The sequence below is a fragment of the Lycium ferocissimum genome, chromosome 11 (genome assembly GCF_029784015.1).
Source record: "Lycium ferocissimum isolate CSIRO_LF1 chromosome 11, AGI_CSIRO_Lferr_CH_V1, whole genome shotgun sequence".
Classification (NCBI taxonomy): Eukaryota; Viridiplantae; Streptophyta; class Magnoliopsida; order Solanales; family Solanaceae; genus Lycium; species Lycium ferocissimum.
The window spans coordinates 26,055,742-26,083,186 of NC_081352.1; the positions used below are offsets into that span (position 1 = coordinate 26,055,742).

At 35.3% G+C, this 27,445-nt stretch overlaps 2 protein-coding genes across 2 annotated transcripts; one reads left to right on the top strand and one right to left on the bottom strand.

Moving 5' to 3' along the window:
• Positions 1–349: 349 nt before the first annotated feature.
• Positions 350–4,260, top strand: LOC132037069 (uncharacterized). The gene is made up of 3 exons (XM_059427507.1): positions 350–1,626; positions 2,403–3,111; positions 3,348–4,260. Exons 1-3 carry the CDS (start codon positions 1,065–1,067, stop codon positions 4,018–4,020), a joined length of 1,944 nt encoding a protein of 647 aa, XP_059283490.1. The 5' UTR covers positions 350–1,064; the 3' UTR covers positions 4,021–4,260.
• A 16,066-nt stretch (positions 4,261–20,326) lies between these two features.
• On the bottom strand, positions 20,327–24,733 carry LOC132036773 (large ribosomal subunit protein mL43-like). Its single transcript, XM_059427153.1, has 4 exons — positions 24,662–24,733; positions 23,640–23,728; positions 22,215–22,321; positions 20,327–20,641 (listed from the first exon to the last, which is right to left on the bottom strand). The coding sequence occupies exons 1-4, from the start codon at positions 24,704–24,706 to the stop codon at positions 20,469–20,471; spliced, it is 414 nt and encodes a 137-aa protein (XP_059283136.1). The 5' UTR covers positions 24,707–24,733; the 3' UTR covers positions 20,327–20,468.
• Positions 24,734–27,445: the final 2,712 nt, after the last annotated feature.

Consider the following 27,445-nt stretch of genomic DNA (forward strand, 5'->3'; position numbering starts at 1 on the left):
AAAAAATCTTTTTTTCCACATTAGTCAGGGACCTTTGGGGAAAAACACCTTTCATTTAGGTTCAGAATTCACATTAAACATTGTCACATAAAATGGGACGAAGGAATCCTTCGTCCCATTTTATGTGATTTACTATTTTGCTTCCGTTTGAATGTTTTCTTTTTTACATTAAAATATTTCAGTTTTCTTTTTAAATAAAAATTTTACATTAAAGTATTTCAGTTTTTTTAAAAAAAATTAAAAAAAAAAGTGTACCACGTAAGCACAAATGAAATACTCCATACTCTAGATTGCAAGCCAATGATTATATAAAAAGGTCTCCTACTTTAATTTATTAAACCCACAAATCTCTCCAATAGCAGCTCACTCCAACTCCACTGTCAAATCTTCAAAAGCAACTTCTCAATGTAAACAAATCTGCCATCTTCATTTCTTTATCCTTTCAACACCAAAAAAGAATTTCCTTTTGGCTCACTTCTCCATTTTTATCCTCCAAAATTTTCAAAGTAAACTGAATAAAAGCTCCATTTCAGTACTTCTTGATCTGGTATTTCTTTGAAGTTATTTCCAAATCTCTAGTCTCAGATTTGCAACTTCTCGATGCAAACAGTCTGCTATTATTAAAACCCACAAATCCAAAACCCCGCTTCCATTTCCTTTTCTTTCTTCTTACCCATTGTTCATTTCAGTACACACACACACACACACAAAAAAAAAAAAAAAAAATACAATTAAAATAACCCCACCCACTTGCCACCTCTTTTCTTGACATGTCCTTTTGGTTCAATATTTAAAAGGAAACTGAAAATAGACTCCATTTCTGTACTTCTTGATCTGTAATTTTGCTGAAATTATTACCAAGTCTCTAGTCTCCATTTGCAACTTCTCGATGCAAACAGTATTCTATTAAACCCACAAATCCAAAACCCCAGCTCATTTCACTACACCAAAAACAAAAACAACAATAAAAATAAACCCTACCACTTTTCTGGACATTTCTTTTTGGTTCAGTATTTCTCCATTTTTTGTATTCTTTGAACTAGGCTTTTAATTTGTGTTATTCAATGGCTGACATAGTGAAACAGATCTTAACAAAGCCAATCCAATTAGCAGACCAAGTAACAAAAGCAGCAGATGAAGCACATTCCTTTAAACAAGACTGCTTAGATATAAAATCCAAAACAGAAAAACTCGCCGCGCTGCTACGTCAAGCAGCGCGAGCTAGTAACGACCTTTACCAACGTCCAACTAAACGTATCATCGAAGACACTGAACAAGTACTCGAAAAAGCACTATCCATCGTAACAAAATGTCGTGCCAACGGCTTAGTAAAAAGAGTTTTTACTATCATTCCTGCTGCGGCTTTCAGGAAAATGACTTCCCTACTGGAGAATTCTATTGGAGATGTGTCGTGGTTGTTACGTGTTTCTGCGAATGCGAGTGAGAGGGGTGATGAGTATTTGGGGTTGCCACCTATTGCTGCGAATGAGCCAATATTGTGTTTGATATGGGAACAGATTGCGATTTTGTATACGGGTTTGGCTGATGAGAGATCGGATGCGGCTGCTTCGTTGGTTTCGTTAGCCAGGGATAATGATCGGTATGGGAAGTTGATCATCGAAGAAGGTACGTCGTTGAAACTCTCATCTAATCATCTAAAAGCTTAAACTTTACAGTATAATTATAGTAGTTAATTATATTATGCTATGCTGTTCAGACTCTCCAAAAATATTATCGCACACGTGTTGGATCCGATACACACTAGTCTGACATTTTCGAATAGTCTGAGCAAATAACATTTGCACAAATTTTCTTTTTTGAGGCCATTATTTGATTATTATTTTTTCCCGTCACTGCAGTGGGCTAAATTTAGCCGCAAAAACGAAAATCATCCAACTAATTTTAAGGGCAAGTTACACAATTGGCTGGTCGGTCAAAAATAATTATATGGGCTAGCCAAATATACGTTAGTTTGTATCAAAAATGTATATTTGTTGTATATTATACACTAATATACAAAAAATATATATCTGTTGGCTATTATTTTGGTGGGCGGCAATTTATGTTAATTTCTCTAATTTTAAAAGCAAAATTTAGCCTATCGGGTTAACTGAGACAATAGTTAAACATTGGCCTCAAAAAATGCCATACAGTGCCAATAATCCTATTACGTTTCAACACGTTCAGTCACGGGCAGACCTTTTTTCATGGACCAAACATGTGGAAATATTTTCTGTGCTTTTTGTAGCATCGAACCGGAATTCTATCTGGTTTAATACCATTTTGAATTATGTTGATACGTTCAAGCTATTAGAAGTTGAAGGCATTTTTACGATTCAAAAGAAATTAAGCTATTAGAAAGAGCATACTTTTAATTAATTTATTATATTATGTCTCCACAGGTGGAGTTGGACCTTTGTTGAAATTATTGAAGGAAGGGAAATTGGAAGGTCAAGAAAATGCAGCTCAGGCAATTGGACTTCTTGGACGCGACCCGGAAAGTGTTGAACACATGGTACATGCTGGAGTTTGCTCAGTCTTCGCGAAAATCCTCAAAGAAGGTCCGATGAAAGTTCAGTCAGTAGTAGCATGGGCAGTTGCTGAGCTCGCTTCACATTACCCGAAATGCCAAGATCTTTTCCAGCAGCATAATATAGTCCGGTTACTCGTTAGCCATCTCGCGTTTGAGACGGTCCAAGAGCATAGCAAATATACCATCATAAGCAAAGCCACTTCGATTCATGCTGTTGTTTTGGCTAGCAATAACAATAGTAATGTGAACAAAAAGGCGAAAGAGGATGATGCCAAGACGACTCATATTCCACATCCGTTGGGCAATAACAAGTCTAATCAAATGCACAATGTGATTACCACCACTATGTCGATGAAGGGTCTAACGAAGACGACCCCTCAGCAGAATCTTGTCAATGGCATTAACGTAAATAATGTCGTGAAGCAAAATCATTTCAATCAGAACAATGTTTGTTCAACAGGGGCGAGTAACAATAAAGGGAGGGAAAATGAGGATCCCGCTACCAAGGCTTATATGAAGGCGATGGCTGCACGAGCGTTATGGAAACTAGCCAAGGGAAATTCCTCTATTTGTCGCAGGTAATAGCTACTAGTTGAGGACAAGTTTTAGACTCATCTGAAACTTTTATTGTTATTATTATTATTGTTGTTGTTGTTAGTATATATATTAATATATATATTCTTAATGTCTTTTTCACTTTTATGTTATTATTATGATGAAGATATCATATGGTCTAAAATGAAGACTGAGGATTCATATAGTCGACCCAACTTGTTGGACTGAGGCATAGTTGTTGTTGTTGTTGTTGTCGCAGCATTACTGAATCACGGGCACTGCTTTGCTTCGCGGTACTCTTGGAGAAAGGAACCGAAGATGTTAAGTACAATTCTTCAATGGCAGTAATGGAAATCACAGCAGTGGCAGAACGAGATTCTGATCTGAGACGATCAGCATTCAAGCCTAATACGACGGCCTGTAAAGCCGTTGTTGATCAATTGCTGAGAATCATCGAAAAAGGAGACTCAGATTTGCTTATTCCGTGTATTAATGCTATCGGGAATTTAGCTAGGACTTTTCGAGCAACAGAAACACGGATGATTAGTCCGTTAGTTAAGCTGCTCGACGTGCCTGAACCAGGAATTTCTAAAGAAGCTGCTATAGCACTAACGAAATTTGCTTGTTCGGATAACTACCTTCATATGGATCATTCAAAGGCAATTATAAGTGCTGGTGGTGCAAAACATTTGATTCAACTTGTTTACTTTGGTGAACAAAAAGTTCAAGGTCCCGCATTAGTTCTGCTTTGTTACATCGCATTGCACGTTCCTGATAGCGAAGCGCTTGCTCAAGCCGAGGTGTTGACAGTGCTCGAATGGGCCTCGAAGCACGCGTACTTGAGCCAACATGAAAAGGGGGATAAATTGTTGCAAGAAGCGAATGGCAGACTGGAACTTTATCAGTCTAGAGGATCAAGGGGATTCCATTGATTAACAATGACTCATTGTGCAGAATAATTTGTGTTATTAGGTGAAATTTTCTGTTACTTGTTTTAGATTTTCTTTTTGTTTCCTTTTGGTTAGAAATGTACATAAGATATGTCTTTTTAACCCTTCACTAGTTGTGTAGAATAAGCTCCTAATTGGATCATTCAGCATTGCTAATGCTCTGCCTCTGTCGTAACTTTTTTGTTCCAGAATATGTATTATTGTATCTAAGACACAAAAATCCCTTGCTCTTGAAATGTATGGAGAATCATTTTTTTCGGCTTTCTTGTTCTTCGTTTGTTCTGCTTATGGGCATTTTCACCAACTAGTTGTAATGAAGAATTAGTGTTTTATCATATGTTAAGACTTTGTTATTGCTGTTATATTTAGATTACGTGCGGAGTTTAACAACAGTATTTTTACGGCTCATTTGTTTGCACTTAATGAAGGTCGTAATTTTAATAATTTAAATTTTGAACGTTAAGTGTATTTGTTTTTTGTTTTTAGGTCTTAATCATTAAATGAGTTTGTCTTTTCTCATTTTATAACCACTTAATGAGTCTGAATAAATCTAAATGATCGATAACAAAGACTTAATATCATTAAGATGCTATCATTCACTATCACCACTAACCACCCCTTGTCATTATCAACAACCACAACTAACCACCATAACCACTATCACTATCAATCACCACAACAATATTCACCATCACTAGCCACGATTTACTATCATCACCATCAACTACTAATATCATACAACTATTAATCACTATCATCAGCCACCACTAATATACACATCGCCTATCAGTCACCACCACCATAGCCATCACTATCATCCACCATAATTATTTAGCCATCACCTCCAACTACCACCATCAACCACCAACATTCACAACTATTGCCCGTCTCATCACTATTACCTATAGTACCTACAAGCTACAACCACTAATATCAACCAACGCCACCGCTAACCGCCACTTCCAGTCGACACCACTACCACCACTCTTAACCCACACTACAACCAACTAACATATTATTTTTAAAAATATATGTTGATATAGTATTAGATTAATAAGTATTTTATTTAAATTTTGTATTTATTAAGTTTTAGATAAATACAGATTTATATATTAAAAAAAAGTAAATAATGTTAATTATTTAATATACATATCTTAATACACGTCTTAATATTCGAATGTGCATTCATATTCAAACAGGCCTCAGTCTAACTAAAGATGTGTATGTCAGTGTAGGAATGTAGAGAGAATCTTAGGACCCGTTTGGCCATGGAAATTATTCACTTTTTTCCGGAATATTTTTTCACTTTTTTTGAAAACTAGTGTTTGGCCATGAAAATTTCAAATGGAATTTGAAAAATAATCAAAACACTGTTTTCACAATTTTCACTTTCTGATTTCGAACCCTGCTTTTATTTTTTCTTTTTCAAACTTTACCCTAAATCTTTTATTTTTATAAATTTAACCCCGTTTATTCTAGTATTGTAGTGCTTATAACTAACTATTTGGTTTAATTAGTTCTTGTTGGGTTTTGTATGGGGCACAAGTGTAATGGGGATACTCTGCATAACAGTGTCACTCTTTCTAGCTTTACATATGCAATAAATGTGCTCAAATCTTATGAATGGCGATACATTAGTGGTAATTTATTACATCAGTTGATTAAAGGATTTGTTTTCTTCAGGTAAAAAATTACCGTATCGGGTGTTTACACCCAACAAGTTGAATAAATGACACCTATCATATTATTTAATTATGAATATTAATATTGAACCATAGTTAACCAAGTATCTTGTGGATGATCTTAATTAATAATATAAAATATTCTCACGCTATTTCGGTTATCTTCTAAACAATAAGTAGGTTGACCGTAATTTCTTAATACTTCTATGTCGGTAATTAACCACATCCCAAAGGCCATATGTCACACCCCACCCTTGGTAAGGCGTGATTGGCACCCGGCACCTAACGGAAACCGAGCGAACCAACTTATCACTTGTATTCTCTATGTCTCGAATGACAAAATAAGGCTAAGGCAAGATATGAACGTAATATCATGTACAAATATATGTCCAATGGATCCACGACGCCAATATAACGACCTACAGAACATAACGAAGCTATACACAGGAACTGTCTGCAAAGCCTCTATGAACATAACTGAAGTATACAAGTCGGACGTAAGCCCTCGACATACCCCCGAACAAAAATCATACAAACATATATACATCCAGACTCGCGGCGCTCCGGGAAGGAGTGGAGCTCACCAATCATAATCGGTACTGAAGGCAGCACTACGATGAAAGATCCTCGTCTTGTCTATCTACACTCGGGCATGAACGCGTCGTCCACGAAGAGACGTCGTATGTACGAACGATGTATAGTACGTAAGGCATGAATAACAACATAATAGGAAATATAGAACATAACATGAAATAAAAATAACCTGTATATCTTATTGTCTCGTAAGACGGATACCATGCATGCTTAGCTTTCTTCAAAAAATACATTCCTAATATATATATACAAATAATAGTTAACCGCGGGCGTGCGGTACCCGATCCATAAATAAATAATAGTCGCGGAACGTGCAGCCCGATCCATAAATATTTTATATTGCTGCGGAATGTGCAGCCCGATCCATATATCATATCATTATCTTGCATATATATTGCCGCGAAACGAACGGCCCGATCCATTTATCCCATATATCCCGCGTCCGGACATCCCGCGTCCGAGACAATATCCAGCTGATTAGGTGGCTATGCGTATATAACGCCTCACCTTTCCCCTTACCCCATATGTATATATATATATATATATATATATATATAGCATGCATAAGAGCCCAAGTAAAATTTATCACTTTATCAGAGTGACGTAAGGTCGGTAGCCTCCGACTTATATTATGGAACAGCTATCATCGCTCTATCTCACCTTGAAGGAACCATGATTATAAGGTGAGATCAACAACAATGAGTGGAATCAAGAAAATCATGAAATAAGCTCAGTAATCTCATCTTAGCATTAAAATCATAAGCTTTGAAATTTCTAGAATTAAAATCATCATCATCATGTTCATCATAGAAAACATATCATCTTTAGTATCATAAAAAGCTTTTAAGAATCATGAACTTCTAACTTTTGGAAGTAAGAAGGTTATGGAAACATATATGGAATCATAGCTTAGGAATCATGCCTTTTGAAAGAAAGGGACTAGCCTTAACATACCCATTCACCTCCAATTATCTACACTTATTCGTCCGAGCTCGCAAGTCTACATTTAAGAGGATTCACACAATCGTTAGACTCATCGTAGTATATTTGTGCTAAGCTTTCAAGTCAAACTATTTTATATCTGTTGAAAATCGGGCGATCTCCCCGTATATGCCTAGCCCAGAATCTCAATTCAGCAACCAACAACAACCACAACAATACCAACATCAATAAAATCATTTCCAACACCAATATGTACCATAAAACAGCCCACACGCGCCGTTTTTCAACTTCCATAACTAACCAACTTACTACACAATTATTTAACGACTTTGTCTCCGAGAACAAGCCATAAATAATACCAAAAGAGAAAGATTCATATCTTACTCTTGTTGAAGTAGCAATATCCGCTTTGAATCCCCATCAAAATCCGCCGCAAAACAAGACTACAATCACAACCATGCGCTATCCGTACCTAAACTAATATTCCGTCACTTGAAAATTACTTATTTTTTTGATATTCTCACACCCTCAACGATTTTATGGAATTTTCTAGGCAAATCTGATGAAAAAAAAAGGGGGTTATTACCCTTTATATAAGGGTCAAATTCGGGTCGGGGGTCACTGTAGCAAGTCGGTTACTATAGCAGTACTGTAGCACGCTTTTCTGCTCTGTCAGCCGAACTTGTAATGCCTATAATTCTCCACTCCGATGTCCTATCGACGAGAAATTTGTTTCGTTGGAAACTAGACTCGACAAACTTCATTTTAGGCTTTTGAAACACCTTAAAACACTTCATATGCTAAGAGATATTTTTCCCTCAAGTTGGACCAAAATCTTCTCACGAAACTTTACCCGTCCTTTCTCCAAAGTCGTACTACTCCATTTCTTCCACTCATTTTCTTATAAAACCTTCCGGTATACCTTATATACATCCTTCACTCATTAAATATACTTAATAATGCTTGCTCCTTATATTCCAAAGTGGTTTTACTTAACCTTAACTCAACGTACTTATGTTTCAAATTTGATAAGTGTTCTTCGAAGATACGGGGTGTAACATCCTTCCCCCCTTAAAAACATCCGTCCTCGAATGTTGTAGTTTACAACCCACAACATCTCTGTTTGTTCGTTGCCTTCCTCTTAGAATTCGATCGACGTATCTTTATCCTATACATTGGTCAGTTTCTTCCCGCGCTCTTAACTCTTTCATTGGACTCATCTATGCACTCCATCACCTCCTTGTTCTTACATACATAATCAGATATCAACTCGTATCCCGTACTCGCTCTGTTTCCTTTATCGTAGTCTTGATTTATCATGCCATAAGCGCTTGTCGTCTTGCAAGTACTCTGATAATCATGCCATTTTTTCGTCCTTGTCTCCCTACTGGTAGCTCCCGGCTGCGGCGCCCTTTGTGCTCGTCACCCTTTCCATCGTTCTCTGTGAAATTATTTTGAAGACCTTTCTCCCTCTCTTTATTACTCTTTAGAATATGCTGGGCCTGGAAATCATATCTCACATCCGCATGAAGTATTTCTTAATCCATCGTAATTTCTTTTTCATACCTGCTTGTGGTTTGCTTATATTTAATTCATTTCTGCTCACTCTTAATACATTCTTGATATGCCATTACGTCCCGAGTCTTGGCCTCTTTAAGCTAATATCTTTTTTTTCTTTGGATTTTTGACAATGCTACACCTCCTTTCAGAATTAGACCGCTTTCTTCCCCCCCCCTTTTTAAGGGTGTTCTTGCACACTAATAACTCCCGAGTACTGGTAGTTATTGGCCAACCCTAACGATCTTCCAACTCGGTTGGTCTCTCATAATACCGGAGTTCTTTCATCGTATAGCTTGACTTATTTTTCTTTCTGCTAGTCGAGGGTTTTGCATTTAAACGAAGAGCTTATGCATTACAGATCCACTCTCGCTGCCTTCTTTAAGGCCTTTCTACTTCCACCTTTTATGACTGAACATTTCCCGAATCAATGGGTTAACGGGAACATTGAGATCCATCAAAACATTTTCCGGAGTGTTTGGTCACAGTTTGCTCTTTTTATCCCTCGTCTTTCTCCACAACTATTATCACTGAAATTCTTCTTACTCTGAGTTTTCGATTTCACTTTACGTCTACAATATATCATTGAGAGTTAATATGCTACACTCTTCCACTTCCACTATCAATCCTTTTATTTACTTAGCTCACTTATCCGAAATTTTCCTTGACTACTTATTTGTGTCCCACCTATGCGTTGTAGTTCTTCCAGTGTTCTGCCACTTCTTGTTCGTATCGTGAAATCCCTGCATTATACTCTCTTCTTTCGACCCTGAAGTCCATGAAATATTCCTTTAAACTCGCAAATCCGTTCTATTCTTAAACCATCTTTTAGGAAGGCTCCTCCGTGTCCGAGGCAACCGTGTCAATATGAATACACATTTATCCCTTTATATACCTCTCGAGAGCTGGAAATCTCTTAGCATTGTTGCGAGGCCTGATCATTCTTTCTCTTACTTTCCATCCCTATTGGTGATTACTATCATTTTGTCCCACTTATCGAAGCCTGTTCTCTAACCCTACACATTCATCTTTTGTTTCTATACTACCACACTTTATTCCTTTCGCATGCCTACCTTCAAATCTCATTCCAATAGTCCCTTGCCTTGCCCATCGTCCCTCTTGGAAACTTCACTCTCTCTCGTTCCTTACACTTAAGACATTTTAATCTTTTTACTTTCTATATACTCACTTTCTTCCTTTTCCTGGCGTTATGGCATTAGGACTTTCCAATTCTAACCTGTAGTGAAGATAACATCAACTTACCTTGTAGCATTTGTTACTTGAACTTCTCTACCCTGTTCGATTAATGCCTTCAGTATATAGCAACGCCAGTTGCTGGAACACACATACCAATTTGGCGCGGTCACATATGGGATATCATACCTATACATATGTGTGGTTACTAACCCCTCACTTACAAAGTATCTCCAAATACTATTCGAACTCAACCTAATTCTAGAGTTGTGATGCACCTTCTTTCTCGCCACCGATCTAGTCCGCCTTGTCCTTCGCAACCTCTTGAGGTTTCCAACCACTCCGCATACTCCAATTTCCCTTAGGCTACTCTAGCTTCTCATCTGTCCCTTATCTCTGAATTTGTAAGACTTTTAGTACACTTCCCAGGGGGGTCACCCATCCTAGTATTACTCTCACCCCAGCACGCTTAACCTTGGAGTGCTAATGGGATCCGGTGCGTTAGTGCTGGTATGATCGCATCCACCCTACTGCGTGACCTTTATCACATAACCTAGAACAAGCTGAAATTCTAACGGATTCCGATAAATTCTCGTAGTGCATCTCCCTCCAGATTAAAAGGATTCCTTACTCTTCCGACGAAGCAAATGCTATTTTAACCTTTGGAACTCCCGATGACAAGCCATCAATCAACACATACAATCGCTTTCCATTCCTAAATTTTAAGATTCCTTGTAGCGGTAAAACTTCTTAGCCGCAGTATCTATAAGTACTTTGGTTATCGGTCCCTTCAAAACTTCCATTTGTCAACTATCAATGGTATCCTGCAATAGTTGTACGCACATAAGAAGTTCCAATAAAAGACTCATATACCTGTAGCCGGCCTGTCCTCCTCTCGGTCTGGAGGGTTGTAGAGTGAAGTATCCTCCTCATCGTGCTTGCACCATTCTGTTAGCCATCTCATCATGGCGATTGTTTGTATGGTTCTATGTCATATACTCTCGCAATTGATATAACTAGCGGATTGAAATTTCACGAGGGTTCATTGTCACCAGCTTGTTTCGACCAACGCAATATCCTTGAATCCTTTTCTTGCGATCTTATCTCCGTCTACTTTCATGGCATCTCCTTGCATTTCCTTAGCTCATCTTGCTTCATAACTCCCTATTACTTTTCAATTGCCCCATTGTCGGGTGTCATAATTCCTCCAATACCTTAGTCAGTCATTGTGCTCGTACTCAAGCTTACATGTTTCCCCCCTTAAAGGTTTTACCTTATAGTGTTGTATTTCATTGCCATTCTCGATCGAAATTTATGGGGATACTCGAAGTAGTGATGTGCCCAACTATCTGTCCAGCCGGAATAGTACTTTTGATTCCAATAACTGAGCCCGATGTCCACTTGTGGCGTCATCTTTATTTTGTCATCCCATATCAACGTGTCCTATACTTTACCTTTAATCAATCTGTAGCAATCATAGACGTATAATCTTTGTTATCTCTTAAATCCTTGGTCCTCGTCCTTAAATTTTAGGAAAATTTTGACAGAGTTTCCCCTATACTTCTTACTATCCAAACCCTTCACGTAGCCCAGAAAATACATGCAATGCCTCACAGGGTCAAATATATACATGCGTAACACACCTTAGCCTCACAGGGCTCTCAATATCGAACAGAAATGCAAAGATGACAAAACTTACCTCATGTGTCACAACTCGAAATATACTTGAACTTTTATCAATCGTCCTTGTATATTTCCCTAGTCACTTTCCCTTCCATTCATTGGCTATGTATTTCAATAATACTTGCAACATTCTTACCATATCTGACTTATAATCCTTTTTACCATTACTTACCTCTGTACTGTTTCCTTCAACTTCTGTCGTCTGCAATCTTACAACTGAACTTATCATTAAATTATAAACGTAACTAATTCCCCCTGCTTTACTGTACAATCAGCTTATCTTGACTATGACCAATTTATTCTCATAGAAGATGCATATCTTGATGACATAATTTCGACAAAGTGACTTACCTCTGTAATTCTAATATCATCATCCACTTCCTTTATCAACACCATTCTTCCGCTGAAATCAAAGGTTAGTACAAGAAATTTCATTTCCTATGACTTGGCTCTCCTGCACGATCTAAGATGAGAAAATAAGGTCAATCATTCCTAAATGCCGTGCAGCCTCCTGTTTATAAATGTGGCCGGCTTCATACCCATAAACAGGATTCTGCTAGACACGGCTTGCAGACATCCCTAGGACAGAATTGCTCTAATACCAATTTGTCACACCCCACCCTTGGTAAGGCGTGATTGGCACCCGACACCTTACGAAAACCGAGCGAACCAACTTATCACTTGTATTCTCTATCTCGAATGACAAAATAAGGCTACGGCTAGATATGAACGTAATATCATGTATAAATATATGTCCAATGGACCCACAACGCCAATATAACAACCGACAGAACATAACGAAGCTATACGTAAAACCGTTCGCAAAGACTCTATGAACATGACGAAAGTATACAGTCGGGATGTGGCCCTCGACATGCCCCGAACAAAAATCATACAAACATATATACATCCGTACTCGGCAGCGCTCCGGGGAAGAAGTGGAGCTCACCAATCATAATCGGTACCGAAGGCGGCCACGATAAAAGATCCTCGTCTTATCTATCTACACCTGCGGGCATGAACGCAGCGTCCACAAGAAGGGACGTGGACGTACGAACGATGTACTGAGTGCATGAATAATAACATAATAGGAAATATAGAACATAACATGAAATAAAATAAAAATAACCTGTATATCTGATTGCCTCATAAGGCGGATACCATGCATGCTTAGCTTTCTTTTAAAAAAAAACATTCCTCATATATATATACAAATAATAATGCTGTGGAACGTGCAGCCCGATCCATAAATAAATAATAGTGATGCGGAACGTGCAGCCCGATCCATAAATATTTTATATTGCTGCGGAACGTGCAGCCCGATCCATATATCATATCATCATCTTGCATATATATTGCCGCGGAACGAACGGCCCGATCCATTTATCCCATATATCCCGCGTCCGGGATGATATCCAGCTGATCAGGTGGCTATGCGTATATAACGCCTCACCTTTCCCCTTACCCCATATGTACATATATATATATATATATATATATATATATATATATATATATCATAAGTAGCATGCATGAGAGCCCAAGTAAAATTTATCACTTTATCGGAGTGACGTAAGGTCGGTAGCCTCCGACTTATATTATGGAACAGTTATCATCACTCTATCTCACCTTGAAGGAACCATGATTATAAGGTGAGATCAACAACAATGAGTGGAATCAAGAAAATCATGAAATAAGCTCAGTAATCTCATCTTAGCATTAAAATTATAAGCTTTGAAATTTCTAGAATTAAAATTATCATCATCATGTTCATCATAGAAAACATATCGTCTTTAGTATCATAAAAAGCTTTTAAGAATCATGAACTTCTAACTTTTGGAAGTAAGAAGGTTATGGAAACATATATGGAATCATAGCATAGGAATCATGCCTTTTGAAAGAAAGGGACTAGCCTTAACATACCTGTTCAGCCTCCAATTATCTACACTTATTCGTCCGAGCTCGCAAGTCTACATTTAAGAGGATTCACACAATCGTTAGACTCATCGTAGTATATTTGTGCTAAGCTTTCAAGTCAAACTATTTTATATCCTTGCCGAAAATCGGAAGATCTCCCCCCGTTTATATGCCTAGCCGGGAATCTCAATTCAGCAACCAACAACAACAACAATACAAACATCAATAAAATCATTTCCAACACCAATATGTACCATAAAACAGCCTACACGCTGTTTTTCAACTTCCATAACTAACCAACTTACTACACAATTATTTAACGACTTTGTCTCCGAGAACAAGCCATAAATAATACCAAAAGAGAAAGATTCATATCTTACTCTTGTTGAAGTAGCAATATCCGCTTTGAATCCCCATCAAAATCCGCCACAAAACAAGACTACAATCACAACCACGCGCTATCCGGACCTAAACTAATATTCCGTCGCTTGAAAATTGCTCATTTTTTTGATATTCTCACACCCTCAACTATTTTTCTGGAATTTTCTAGGCAAATCTGATGAAAAAAAAGAGGGGTTATTACCCTTTATATAAGTGTCAAATTCGGGTCGGGGGTCACTGTAGCAGTTACTGTAGCAAGTCGGTTACTATAGCAGTACTGTAGCACGTCTTTCTGCTCTGTCAGCCGAACTTGTAACACCCATAATTCTCCACTCCGATGCCCTATCGACGAGCAATTTATTGCGTTAGATACTAGACTCGACGAACTTCATTTTAGGCTTTTGAAATACCTTAAAAAACTTCATATGCTAAGAGATATTCTTCCCTCAAATTGGACCAAAATCTTCTCACGAAACTTTACCCGTCCTTTCTCCAAAGTCGTACTACTCCATTTCTTCCACTCATTTCCTTATAAAACCTTCCAGTATACCTTATATACATCCTTCACTCATTAAATATACTTAATAATGCTTGCTCCTTATATTCCAAAGTGGTTTTACTTAACCCTAACTCAACGTACTTATGTTTCAAATTTGATAAGTGCTCTTCGAAGATACGGGGTGTAACACCATAAATATTTTTATTTTCCATCAACAGTATGATCATGAAAATATCAGTCCATTCTTAGATTAGTTAGTGTTTCTAATTTATCATCATATTCATTTATTATACTTCTATTTCACCTCCAATATCTCAATTAACGCACTTAGTTAAGACTATGGATGTGATAGATGATACAATAACTAGAAATCTGCAATAACAAAAATATAATTTTGGTAATGACAAACAAGATGTTGATCCAGATATTTGCAATAGCAATGAAGATTTTGGTAGCCAAAAATTTGTAATAACAAAGACCGTTGTGACGTTCCGTTATTAACTTTCTTTTCTTTTTTTCTTTATTAAAAAAGAATTCTAGACCTTAGTTTATTATCAATGGTTAACGTAATTGAGATGGGTGTAAACACACAGGTGCGGGTAAGTTTTTACCATTCCCTCTTCCTCAAAGGGGCTTTGGTCCTTTTTTTTTGGGGGGGGGGGGGGGGGGTTGTGTGTCGGGAGGGGATGTGGTATGCCAATGTGAAGTTTCATTCTGTTGAAAGTTGTTTTCACTAATGTATCAGTTATTTTGACGTAATTGTGTAATCACTTGTTTTGATTCAACCAGCTGGTTATGTTTATGAATTGTTTTGGATGCTTTTGTTAGTTTTTAGAAATTAGGGGTATAAATCATATTTCACGTTTTTTAGAAAAGTACATTCAAACAACCAAATATTATTTGCAAAAACTATAAACCAAACACAACTCCAACTCCAACTTCAAAAGATCCAAATAAAGTGATTTTTTATTTTATTTCTATGGCCAAACACCTACTTAATACTATGTCTTAAAAGACAAAAGGTTTACCAGTGCTGGAATGAAATTTTTTCGAAAAAAGTTGGATCAGATGTTTTTCCTTTTTAAGATGTTCTCTGTCTCTCTTTCTTTTTTTGCTTCAAGAAATATCTGTAAATTCATTTAATCGAGCTCAACTAGTTCTGGAGATATGAGTCATATTTGATTAATTGATTTATACTGTTTTCTTTATAACATACGAGCTTTTTGCATTTGTTTACAGGCTGGAAATGAACCTTCATAACTGATTTTCACAAATACAGTTGTTCTTCGATAAATGTGGTGGCTCCAGAATCCAGAAGCCCTAATAAAATATTTAAAGACAGCTTGACGAATTCGATTTGCAACTGAAAAATCGGCTTTCAATTATATATCTCTAACTGGTTGTCCATGATACTGAAAATGCAATCTCAAAATGATTTACGTTTTAAATATCACTGTATATTAATAGTGAGAATTTTTTACAGTGTAACTGTGTGAAGTGTAGTATAAATATAATCTAATATAACAAGTTAATTTTTTTATTTTATCTGTAAAATAAATTCATAGCACGTAAAAACGGTAAAATATTTTATAATATTTATATTGACCATGATAGTAACATTTTTTAACATAAGCTCCCGAAATTGAAATTAACTTAGATTTAGTACGTAGAGATGGACCATATATTCTGTGAATAATTCCAAGATCTCTCCCAACTCATATCATAATTTTAGTTATATTTAACCCACAACTTTTTCTATAGCTACCGACTGCTGAGGAAATTTATTATTTCATGCCAGTTTTATTTTTTTTCTAATAATTTTCCCATCAGCGATTTGATAATGGTGAATTTCCGTACGTACATTATACAACAACCTATCATTGTCACTAGTAGGCACATGTATGAAATTATTCGTAGAACATAACCTAGATACAACAATAAATGAGGCACATGTCTACCCTTCTATAATAATGATAATACTTGATATACCATGTCCACTCCTTTATGTATTTTTTAAAAATATTAATATTATAACCTAATGTCAATGTCTAACCCGGCACCCTCACAAGCCAAAATTGTCTGAAAGGATAAAAGTGCACCAGCAGCATCTTCAGCTTTTTAAATAAAAAATAGGTCAAACAGAAGTAGGAAAAAGGAAAAAAAAAAAATACAAAAATTCTCATTTCACTTAGATACGTTGATTGCTCCATCACAGTCAATCATCTTTCTTAAGGAAACGTACAAAGAACCTTCTACGTCCGTTGTTTGAAATTTACCATCTTAACTAATTCAAATTTGTTTTAGATCCTGCCAAGAAATAAATAGGGTCGTCTGCATGATTTTTTAGTAGTTATTCGATTTGTTTGTGCTTGTTCAATGCAGTATTCAATATCATACGTAGGGGTCGCAGGGGTGTTCAAATGAGACCGAAAAATCGATCCGAACCGAAAAATCGAGTCAAACCGACTTAATAAACCGAAAACCGGCTTGGTTTGACTTGATTTGGTTTTAAATTTTAAAAAAGTGATAACCTTTGGTTTGGTGTTAAACCAAAAAAACCCGAACCAAACCGATAGATACATACATATTTAAAATATTATATATATATAACTTCTTCAAAATTTTGGCTCAGACCAAGTCCAATATAAATTCAAATAATTAGAAAGAAAAGTGTAGCCCATTTAAGTTTAAGGTAAAATAAAAAATTTCCCTTATCCAGGCTTTTACGGTTCTCTCTTTTACATGCCATCCGAATTACTACTAATAACTAGCATTTTATTCGTAACAAATTAAAGGGAAGAAAATGGCAATTGGAATTTAAAAAGATTTGGTAGATGACTTTGTCTTTTCTCGTTTATCATTTTCCGCTTTAATTTAAATGTGCTTTCTTTTCAATGTTTATAAACACGATGAGTCTAGAAAACAAAAATTCCGTAGGCCACATAATATCAAAAGGCTACATGTAGGAGAATTAGAATCATGAAAAGTAGATGTTATGTTTCTGTAATGCCTATGCTCATAGCCATAGGCCTATACCTAAATAAAGTTAATGAATTAATTAAGAAGATTCTTAGATTTGAATGAATCACGTCAAAGCCGTATTTAGTTACCATTTAATTCAAAGGTTCTTTGTATTAATACATTTTTAAAATCCGAAAAAATCGAACCAAACCGAAAAAACCGAAACCGATACAATTTATACTATAATGGTTTGGTTTGGTTTGAATATTAAAAAAAAAACGACTTAATTGGTTTGGTTTGGTTTTAATCAAAAACCGAGTCAAACCGGACAGTGAACACCCCTAATCATACGGAGGCGGAGTTAGAATTTCAACTTTGTGATCCTAGATTTTAAAAGGGCTACTTCAAATGATAATAACTGAGTTCTAAATTTAGTATTTATACATATTTAATAAATTTCTTAATATAAATACGTTGTTTGAGCAAAAGCTATTGGATTCTACCAAATTCGTATTCGGGCTATAGCAGCCCCCCCCCCCCCCCCCCCCCCCCCGGATCCATACAAGTTCGTATCAATTCATTAGTGTCCCTATCCCTTTATTTAAGTCTCATATCAATATAGATGTATTGCAAATTAAATTAAAAAAAAAGTAGATGTGTTTTTATATTTTTTATTGGCATCGTAAATTTCTAATAAGATTAAACAAAAAAAAAAACTCACAATAAATATTAGGCCTTAAGTGAACACTAACATAAGTAGAATATACAATCCAACTAATTCATACTATCGCCTTATTTTTTGTTAGGTCTATAATTCACATGAATTTCAATTTTCAAGAGATTATAATTTATATGTGTTTCGAGACCTAATTCATGAATCTAAATTGCTCGAAATAAATAAATTGTCTGATTACAATGTAAGCGTGGCACTGTCAGCCACATAATATTATCCTTGATCTATTTGAAACAGAGAAACTAATAACTCAGAAAACAAGCCATGCGCAGCCATTGGTAATCCTTCACATCAAACTTTTCCATGGGGAAGAGCAAATACATGACTTTAGACTCAAAAATAAGAGATTAGGAATAATAGTAATTTGAACATGTATCTAGTTTTTTAAAATTATTTAATTTGAATCGAGCTTTAGCAAATATAAGACATGCGGTAGAATAAAATGTCTAGAGTTATATATGACTGAAGTCGAGGTATTTTACACCCGATGTTCAAGCTAAAATGACTTAAATCGTGCAAAAAATGATCGAGTTCAATCATATATATCCGAAGTTCAAACACCGCATGTCTGAAGTTATTTCAAAGTGGATAGACGCACAAAAATTTATAAACTTAGACCATAACTCAAATAGTGGCACCAAAATTGGTAAAGACAGATTCAGGATTTGAAGTTTTTGGGTTCCTACATAAATTTAGATTAATTTACAATAATAATGGGTCCACAATCAAATATTTATAAATTTTTGAAAAAAAGTTTTAATGCTTATACATGGTGTGAATAAAAGCTACTAGATTTCCGAGAACCCGTAACTAAAACTTTTGATCCACCGCTGAAAATCCAATACCAATGCACTTCCCCAACTTTTCTAGGTGATTTACAAGAATGACTTTGGCGGTGGTCTTGAACATTTGATTCTGATTGCCTTACGGACAAAAAATTGTGTTTAACAATTTTTGACTTTTGACCTTGAGGATTTGCCCATGAAACAAACCGAGATCAAAGTTTTCAGTCACCAATTTCCAAAGTTATTGGGTGTAATTTCCTGGACTTCTCTTCATTTTAAGTTTTGGCCCAATTACCTTTTCAGCATCTAGTCCAACAGAATAGCCAGAAATGGGCCTCCTCTAAATATTAACATGGGCTCCCTATTAACATTGGTACAAATTGTCCTCTTAAACGTATGGGCTTCTTACAATTGGTCGATCCATAAATTGTTTTACTATACTTTCCTGATTATCCACTTTGCCTTCTCTGCTTGACCAAAGTAAATGTAATATCAATGTGGCTTAATAAGATTTTTAATATGGGAAGTTTGTTTATGATTTTAACTTGTTCATCAAAATATGGATTAATCAGCTTTTTAATATGGGAAGAATCATGGATGGGACTAGGAGGGGCAAACGAGCAGATCGGATCGGATATGGGTGTGATAAAAACGGATAGAATATGTGGGCTGTTAATATGGATATCCATGTTATCCCTGGTTTAAGGAATAGTCAGGTGAGAACACAAGTTAAATATCAAAATAAGTTTACTCATAGAAAGTAAGAATTCGTGAAAAATAATAAGCAGATAAATGAATATTTATAATATGGATACCATCATGAGATCCATTTTTAATGAATAATATCTATATTTGATTCATTTTTAAAAAAGTTTAGTTACCCAACTCATATCTATGTGTCGGATTGATGGTTACTTGTTTATTTTTAACCATTTTGGCCGCCTAGATTAGACTTACTCGACAAAGACAACACATTAGTCTTATAGTCTACATGTTTGGATTCAAGGGCATGGAGAAGGAAATTAATGCCATTATGACTTCACTTGCTGCGAGAAATGGTAAAATATGCTGAAACTATGTCGTCACTATATTTTGTACACATATATTGAAGAAAGATCCATTTCTTCCTTATTCATGAGATTTGCTGTAACTATGTGGTCACTTTTTAAATTAAAAAATCGAAATTGTACGCACACCTATAAGCCTGTCCATTCCTTCAAATACACACACCTATTAGTCAAAATTTTGCTTTCTTTGTACAAATATGTCCCTAGATTGATGTCTATTCTTCTCTGCATTTGTGTAGACAGGTAACTTATACTTTGTTGTTTGTTTATATTTACATAAATTATGCTCCCAATTGGAAAAGTCCGCTTCTCATACATGTAGACCACATTATCCATTACTTGTTTGTCCAAAAAACTACACCTGTGACTTACAGATCCATATCATAAAACCAAGGATGTCAGAAAACACCCGCATAGACCTTTTTCTTTTGGTGTTTATAACTCCAATGCTGTTGACCATGTACCTTGAACGCTTGGTTGTTTCGTGACATGCCGAGTCTTCAGCTTCACCACCTTTCTGCCAAGTGAATTTCTTAACTTGGTCGCAGCTTCAAGTACTTCGTCTTGATTCAAGTTTTTCACACATACAGCACGCTCATTCTTGTTCTCTAATTGAAAAGCAAATCAGTACACACTCGTGAAAAGAGATTACAGCAAAAACAACTGGTTTCTGAATAAACTGATACAACATATATACGAGGCATAAATAGGAATATCATCTTCACAACACACATTTTTGTACAGTACATGTACAGGTTTTTGTCTACTTTTGGACTGGGGTTGTGAGGTGGCAAATGCGTTCAATATGACACATTACGTTTCACACTACCTTTAGCTGTCAATAACAAAACCTGTCTGCTCGGTCGTAGCCCAAAGTGGGGAAAAAAGACTTGAGGCCTGTTAATATGACGAAGTTGGTGCTGGGGTAGAGAAAAGCAAAAACCAGGTACGTCCACTGATGGCTCAGGAGTGCAAGTCTCTATTTTAGTTTTTGCTACTTACGTGGTTCTCTCTCAACTACCTGATCCGGCCCCTGTGTCTTAGCGTGTTATACTTTGGCATACTGTTCCTAAATACTGCAAAAAAAGGACAAATGATCCATCTCAAAATAAACACACACACTATCTTATGCTTTTGTTACTCCATTGTTTAATCCCTGATTGTTGCAGCCTTTGTTATGCACATTATAGTGATCTGTCCTTCCTAAGGACCTAGACCTCCACAATCCTGTTGATAACTAATCTGATACGGAGTATATGGTTGGAGAGGAATAGGAGGCTGTGAAGTATAATTTTTTAGAATATCTGTTTCATTGGTGTAAGGAGAGGACAGTAGAGCACTTATCAGAGTTTTTAGACTTTTTAGATTCTTTCAGATGAGTGTGTTTAACTGTGTTTAACTGCTATATGGTGACCTCTATTCTGTATTTTGCAGTACCATTTTGGTCTTGCCTTAATAATATTTACTTATAAAAAAAAAAAAAAAAAAAAAAAAGTGGTTATGCTGCCCTGTGATATCTTTGATAAGCTGATCCCAAGTTTAAACATTTTAAAGGCGCTTGGGCAAAGTAGAGCACGAGCTATTGTAAATAATCGAGCAGAGCCTAAGAGGGGGTTCAAATTGGCTTGAGTGCACCATTAAGGAACGAATGCATAGATTCACTAGCAGGGAAAGCCATGTTACGGTCAATAAAATAACATCTGAGGTCCAAGAGGTGGAAACCCAAATTGGATAGGGGACATGAAGAGTAGGGACTATCTGTGGCAGGGGAAGATTACTCTAGGAAGGGCATAAGCAGCTCCCTTAACGATGGTGAGAGGCGGTCTTCACAGAATTAAGGAGGGTTCAGAGGCAGCAAGCTTTGGGCCGGATGTTACAAACCGACTAGAAAATCCTGACTGATGTTTATAACCCATTGAGTGATTCTAACTGATGAATGAAAATTTCAGCAGAGTTCACTTAAAGCTAGACAAACTCCATCCTAATATACAGCTGAACCAATCAAACCTAATAGCCACAGACACATGCCTATTTCAAAGATTGCAGTAACATAATAAGTCTCTGGTCGCAGTCAACTGAAAGTAACCTAGCTACTTTTTCTCTTCATATGCATCTCCTTAGGCGCAGAACGAATACTTTTTTACGGCATAGAATTGAAGGGAAACTTAGAGAAAGACTTACTGTATAATCCCTTCAAGAAAGGATGCTGACCACGATTGAGTTCAGTGACCACCTCAAGTTGCGGATTTTTCTCCTTGAATGCAGGCAATTCAGACTCCATGAATGCCCTGCAATAGTAGATACATACCTTAACATCTGCCACGTAGTTATTTTGTTACATCTACCTCAGTCATCCAGAACGTAGCAGCCCATCCTATTTCCTCTTTTTTCTGCTTAAGTCTGAATAATAATTGTTATTCCATTTTGTTTTACAAACCAAAAGTCACAATCTTTTCCTCTGACAACTACATTTTAAACTCCAAATAGGACTGATCACTTACATATGTAAAATTGCACTATGGCACATCAGCAATGTACCAACTTTTCTAGACAGGTGACAATCACCACAAAATCACAATATATGCAGTGAGAATACTACTTCTTAACTGACGGTTGCAACATGCAAAAAAAAAAAAAAAAAATCTTATTATACCTAGATTGATGATAACATTCTGATTAGGTTTGAAAAAGAATTTCAATAAAATGTCAGACTAATAACATTATAATACTCAATGAATCCCACCTTACTAAAGAAATAACAATGCTCCATTCATCTCCATTTCAGTTGACCAAATTTCACCAGCACCAAAAATAATAGTAAGAAACAAAGTTTGGAAGAGTTGAGATGCATAAAGATAAGTACATAACACTGTTAAGTTTTGTGAGAGTGGATAATTATCCATAAAGATATATTGTCAAGGCTGAAATAATATAAAATATAAACCTTTCCTTTTCCTCTTTAGTTTTTACCAGAAGTAACTGTCAGTTTTTGCTTCAAAATTGGAACTACAAGATTTTCAATTGACATATTTAATAGATCAGTAGAATTAAAGCACCAACAACATGCCCAATATAATCCCACCGGGTGGGGTCTGGGGAGTGTAGAGTGTACGGTTGTACGCAGACCTTACCCCTACATTTTGACGGGTAGGGAGGCTGTTTCCGATAGAACCCCGGCTCAAGGAGAGATGAAAAAGCATCAGTAATAATAAACAGTAATAATAAGCCGTTACAGCACAAGATAATAGGACGACGTACTAAAAAAACGAACAAATAGAGTGCTAGAGATAAGAACAAGCAATCCACAGCAGTATAGCAAGGCATGGCAAAATACTATCAAAGACAAGGACCTACTCGTAATACTACAACTACCAGTATGCAAGGATAAGTAAGACAACACTCAATTACTAAACTACTCCTCTACCCTAATTCGTGTCCAGTAGAATTAAAGCATCAATTTTATAAAAGTTTAAGTTCTTACATATTTCTCTCCTCACTTTGTTTAACACGGAACACCACAATCCCCGGTAGAAACAGTCTCATTATAATTCCGATTAATGTAAAAGGCCAATCTAAAGGACAAAAGGCTTCAAAGTTAACCTTTACCTTATTCCCCTGCTACTGCCGCCCCAATTGCAATAGCTGACTACCAGCTTCTTTAGCTGCCAAACACCTCTTAGAGCCATCTGGATCAACTACATTCACAAATTCCAGAGATCATCATTCACAAATAACAGTTGGAGGCAAAATTCGCATATGCAATAGTGTTATTCAAAGCGAAAGGTAGAAAAAAGGCAGCAGAATAATAATGTATATTAGCTTGTAAAATCACATATGGTTCAGTATCATATCAAGTAAAGGACTTATCGCACATGCAAATTCAAAGCATTCAGTAATACATCCACTTTAAAAATCATGTGTAAATCATGCAAGCTATGGAAACACAAATTGCAGTAAGATTACTAATCACACTACTCGTATTGAAATACCAAACTCGTACTCACACCCCAAAAGCTAGCTATTAAGGTGGGAGAGCTCAAGGCCAGTGTTTTGGACGGTGCGCGGCGACAAAAGTCGACAAGGGCCTGCCTCTCCTTAAGGCGAGGCGCTCGCCTTTTTGAAGTGCGGCGCCAATAAATACCAAAAAATTAAAATATTTAATTGCATATATAAATAATCAAAATCTCACTAGCAATAACATATTAGCAAATATTTCAATTCAAAAATTAAAAGCAGATAGTTGATACTAAAAGTCTAGAACTTGAATGACTCAATAATTCATAAGTGATAAGACAAGCAATACTAAAATTCAAGCAATAGTGCAATACTAATCCATAACCTACTGTTTATAACAAAAGTTAACAATTATTGAACAGAAAAAAGAGGAAAACAGTCACTGCCTCACTGCAGAAGAGAGATAAAAAAAAACAGAGGAGTAGTGCCGGAAAAAGAGGATAAAAAGAGAAGAAGAAAATAGAAGAAGGCAAAAAAAAAAAATGCAAAGGAGAAGTCGCTGGAAACAGGGGATAAAAAAAGAAGAAGAACTGAAGTCGAAAACAGAGGAGGAAGAGAGAAGAAGGAGAAGGAGAAAAAGAGAAGAAGAAGGAGATAGAGAGAAGTATGCGTACCTGAAACTGATGCCTGAAGGAGAAGAGAGAAGAGTATAGGTACATAAAACCCTAGCTGCGCTGTTATAAGTTAACTAGACGAGGCTACCCATTTGTCAAGCATGGCCCCAACACTTCGAATTATAGTGTATATATATATATATATGTAGTTTTGTTTAGATAGTGATAATATATATATATATATATATATATATATATATATATATATATATATACATATACATATTATGTTCAAAATACGATTAATATAACATTATAGTTTGTCTTTCTGTATCTAAATTTTATATTATTCGTGTTTTGCTTTACGAAAATTTATTAATACTTTTTAAAAGAGAAGACTTGTTTAAAAGAAAACTATTTTTCTCTTTTTGAGATAAAATAATAGCAATATTTAAAGTCAGTTGATACTTTCAATTTTAATTTAATTAATTTAAAAGTGCAAAATACTTATTATTTTTTATCAAATTTTGATTTGGATAATTCTAATTCAAATTATTAAATTAATTTTACATGTTTAAAACGAAACAAAATAGAAATTAATTTTCTATTTAAACGAAGAAATGCTATTTTTTAATTTTGGTAAATATTCTCCATTTAACTCATTTTACTTGTCATGTTGTCTTTTGCATGGTTTTTTAAGGAAACGTGAGTTAGAATAATAATTTGACTAATTTACCTTATTCATTAGCTGATCTTCATTTGATATTAAATTGTATCTTTTTTCATGAGTTTGGAGAGGGTGGGGTCCACTTTTTTTTTTCATGCGTTTGGATAAACCGATGCTTCTATATAGTAGAAAAATAAAAATATAATAAAGTATTTTTATCTACTTTTTAGAAGAGTTGGTAATATAAAGTATAAAATATCATTTTTTTGCCCTTAAATAAAAACGTGGGTGGGACCACAAAAGATTTTTTTACCCTTAAATAAAAAATAGGACCGAACACGGACGACGATCTAGACTAAACCGGCTCTTCTATATAGTAGTAATAGTAAAGTAATACGTATAATTTTCTTATCAAATTTTGATTTGGATAATTCTAATTCAAATTATTATATTAATTTTACATGTTTAAAATGAAACAAAGTAGAAATTTAATTTTCTATTTAAATGAAGAACTTCTATTTTTTAATTTTTAGTAAATATTTTTTGTTTAACTCATTTTACTTGTCATGTTATTTTTTACACGATTTTTTAAGGAAACATCAATTAGAATTAGAATTTTACTAATTTACCTTATTAATTATTTGATCTCCATTTAATATTATTTTTTTCTTTTATGACATTAATCTCTTTTCACATTTATTAGAGTAAGAAAAAAATAAAAAAGTAATTAAATTCTAACTTATTTTAATATATAAGTATTTTAAGTATGTTACTGTACAATAATTTCATTTACTCTCACTAATGAGTTGATACGCATGTAAAAATGAGTCCATCATTATTGATTTAATTGTTTGATTTTTTAAGCACTTTTTTTAACATTGTTTATTTTTTTAATATGGGATTCAATTTTTTTTTAATATTGCTTGATTTTGTTAATATGGGGTCCACTTCTTTTTTTTCCGTGAGTTTGGATGTGGTGAGTTTCACTTTTTTTTCTTTTTTTTTAATACTGGTTGGTGTTTAATATGGGGCCCACAATTTTTTAAACATTATTTATTTTTTAATATGGAATTCACTTTTTTTTTAATATTACTTGGTTTTGTTAATGTAGGGTCCTTTTTTTTTTCTGTGAGTTTGGATGTGGTGGGTTTCACTTTTTTTTTTTTAATACTGATTGGTGTTTAATATGGGGCCCATAATTTTTTTAATATTATTTATTTTTTTAATATGTGATTCACTTTTTTTTAAAATATTGGCAATTTTATTAATATGGGGTTCACTTTTTTTCGTGAGTTTAGATTTGATGGGTTCCACTTTTTTTCTTTGTTTTTAATACTAATTGGTATTTATTATGGAGCTCATAATTTTTTTTTAATATTAGTTATTATTTAATACATATGGGGTCCATAACTTTTTTTTATTTTAGTTGTTGTTTTAAGATTTGTATGCCTTAAAATGTTGTACTTGATGCCTTATCACTTGTTCACGTGGGTATTAATTTGCTATGCACTGGGTCCACTTGCATTTGAATGTCACGCATTGGCTTTGCAATATCCAAAGTTCTGCATCATGACCATGTGGGTCCCACGTTGATGTCTCAATTTGACATTTCCCACTTTGTTAGTACGAGGAGGGCATTCCAACAACAAAAAGGTTGACAGTACAAGCTTCTGAGCAATCTCTTCAAGACCAAGCAGACATATTATCCAATGTTTGATCTCAATGCTCCATCAAAGCAGTTTCAGTTTCTGACAATGGTGCTGCAACCAGAACGACTCTATTAGAACATTAAATTATCGAAAGTCTGGTAAAGCAACAACGAAGGCATTGCGGAAGATATCATAGGCAAATGGTGATGGGTCCCAGAAAGGGCTTTTACTAACAGGTATAAAAACAAACTGTTCTGTTTGAGAGTAAGTATAAATGAGAAGCAGTAGTTTGTCGAACATGCATGTGGTAGTTCTACTTAGACAAACAGGTTGCCTTTGTGGATCAAGAGCGAAGAACAGAGCATGGATCTTCTAGAAGAACGAAGATTTAAAACTTCCACACAAAAACCGAGGAACAGCCTGAACTGGGAAGAAAGCAATAAAACCTGACTCATTCTCGACAAATCTTTCTCAAAGGGCAGTGAACCAAAGAGAGTAAACCATAAGAGTTTAAAGGAAAATTTTAGA

Bases quoted from the DNA above. Each gene is read 5' to 3' on its own strand.
- LOC132037069 (XM_059427507.1), top strand. From the start codon at position 1,065: ATGGCTGACATAGTGAAACAGATCTTAACAAAGCCAATCCAATTAGCA. The intron at 1,627-2,402 runs GTACGTCGTTGA...ATGTCTCCACAG, and splicing joins GAAGTTGATCATCGAAGAAG to GTGGAGTTGGACCTTTGTTG. The intron at 3,112-3,347 runs GTAATAGCTACT...TTGTTGTCGCAG, and splicing joins AATTCCTCTATTTGTCGCAG to CATTACTGAATCACGGGCAC.
- LOC132036773 (XM_059427153.1), bottom strand. From the start codon at position 24,706: ATGTACCTATACTCTTCTCTCTTCTCCTTCAGGCATCAGTTTCAG. The intron at 22,322-23,639 runs GTAAAGGTTAAC...CTACTATTGCAG, and splicing joins GGCAGTAGCAGGGGAATAAG to GGCATTCATGGAGTCTGAAT. The intron at 20,642-22,214 runs GTAAGTCTTTCT...CTTTTCAATTAG, and splicing joins TTTCTTGAAGGGATTATACA to AGAACAAGAATGAGCGTGCT.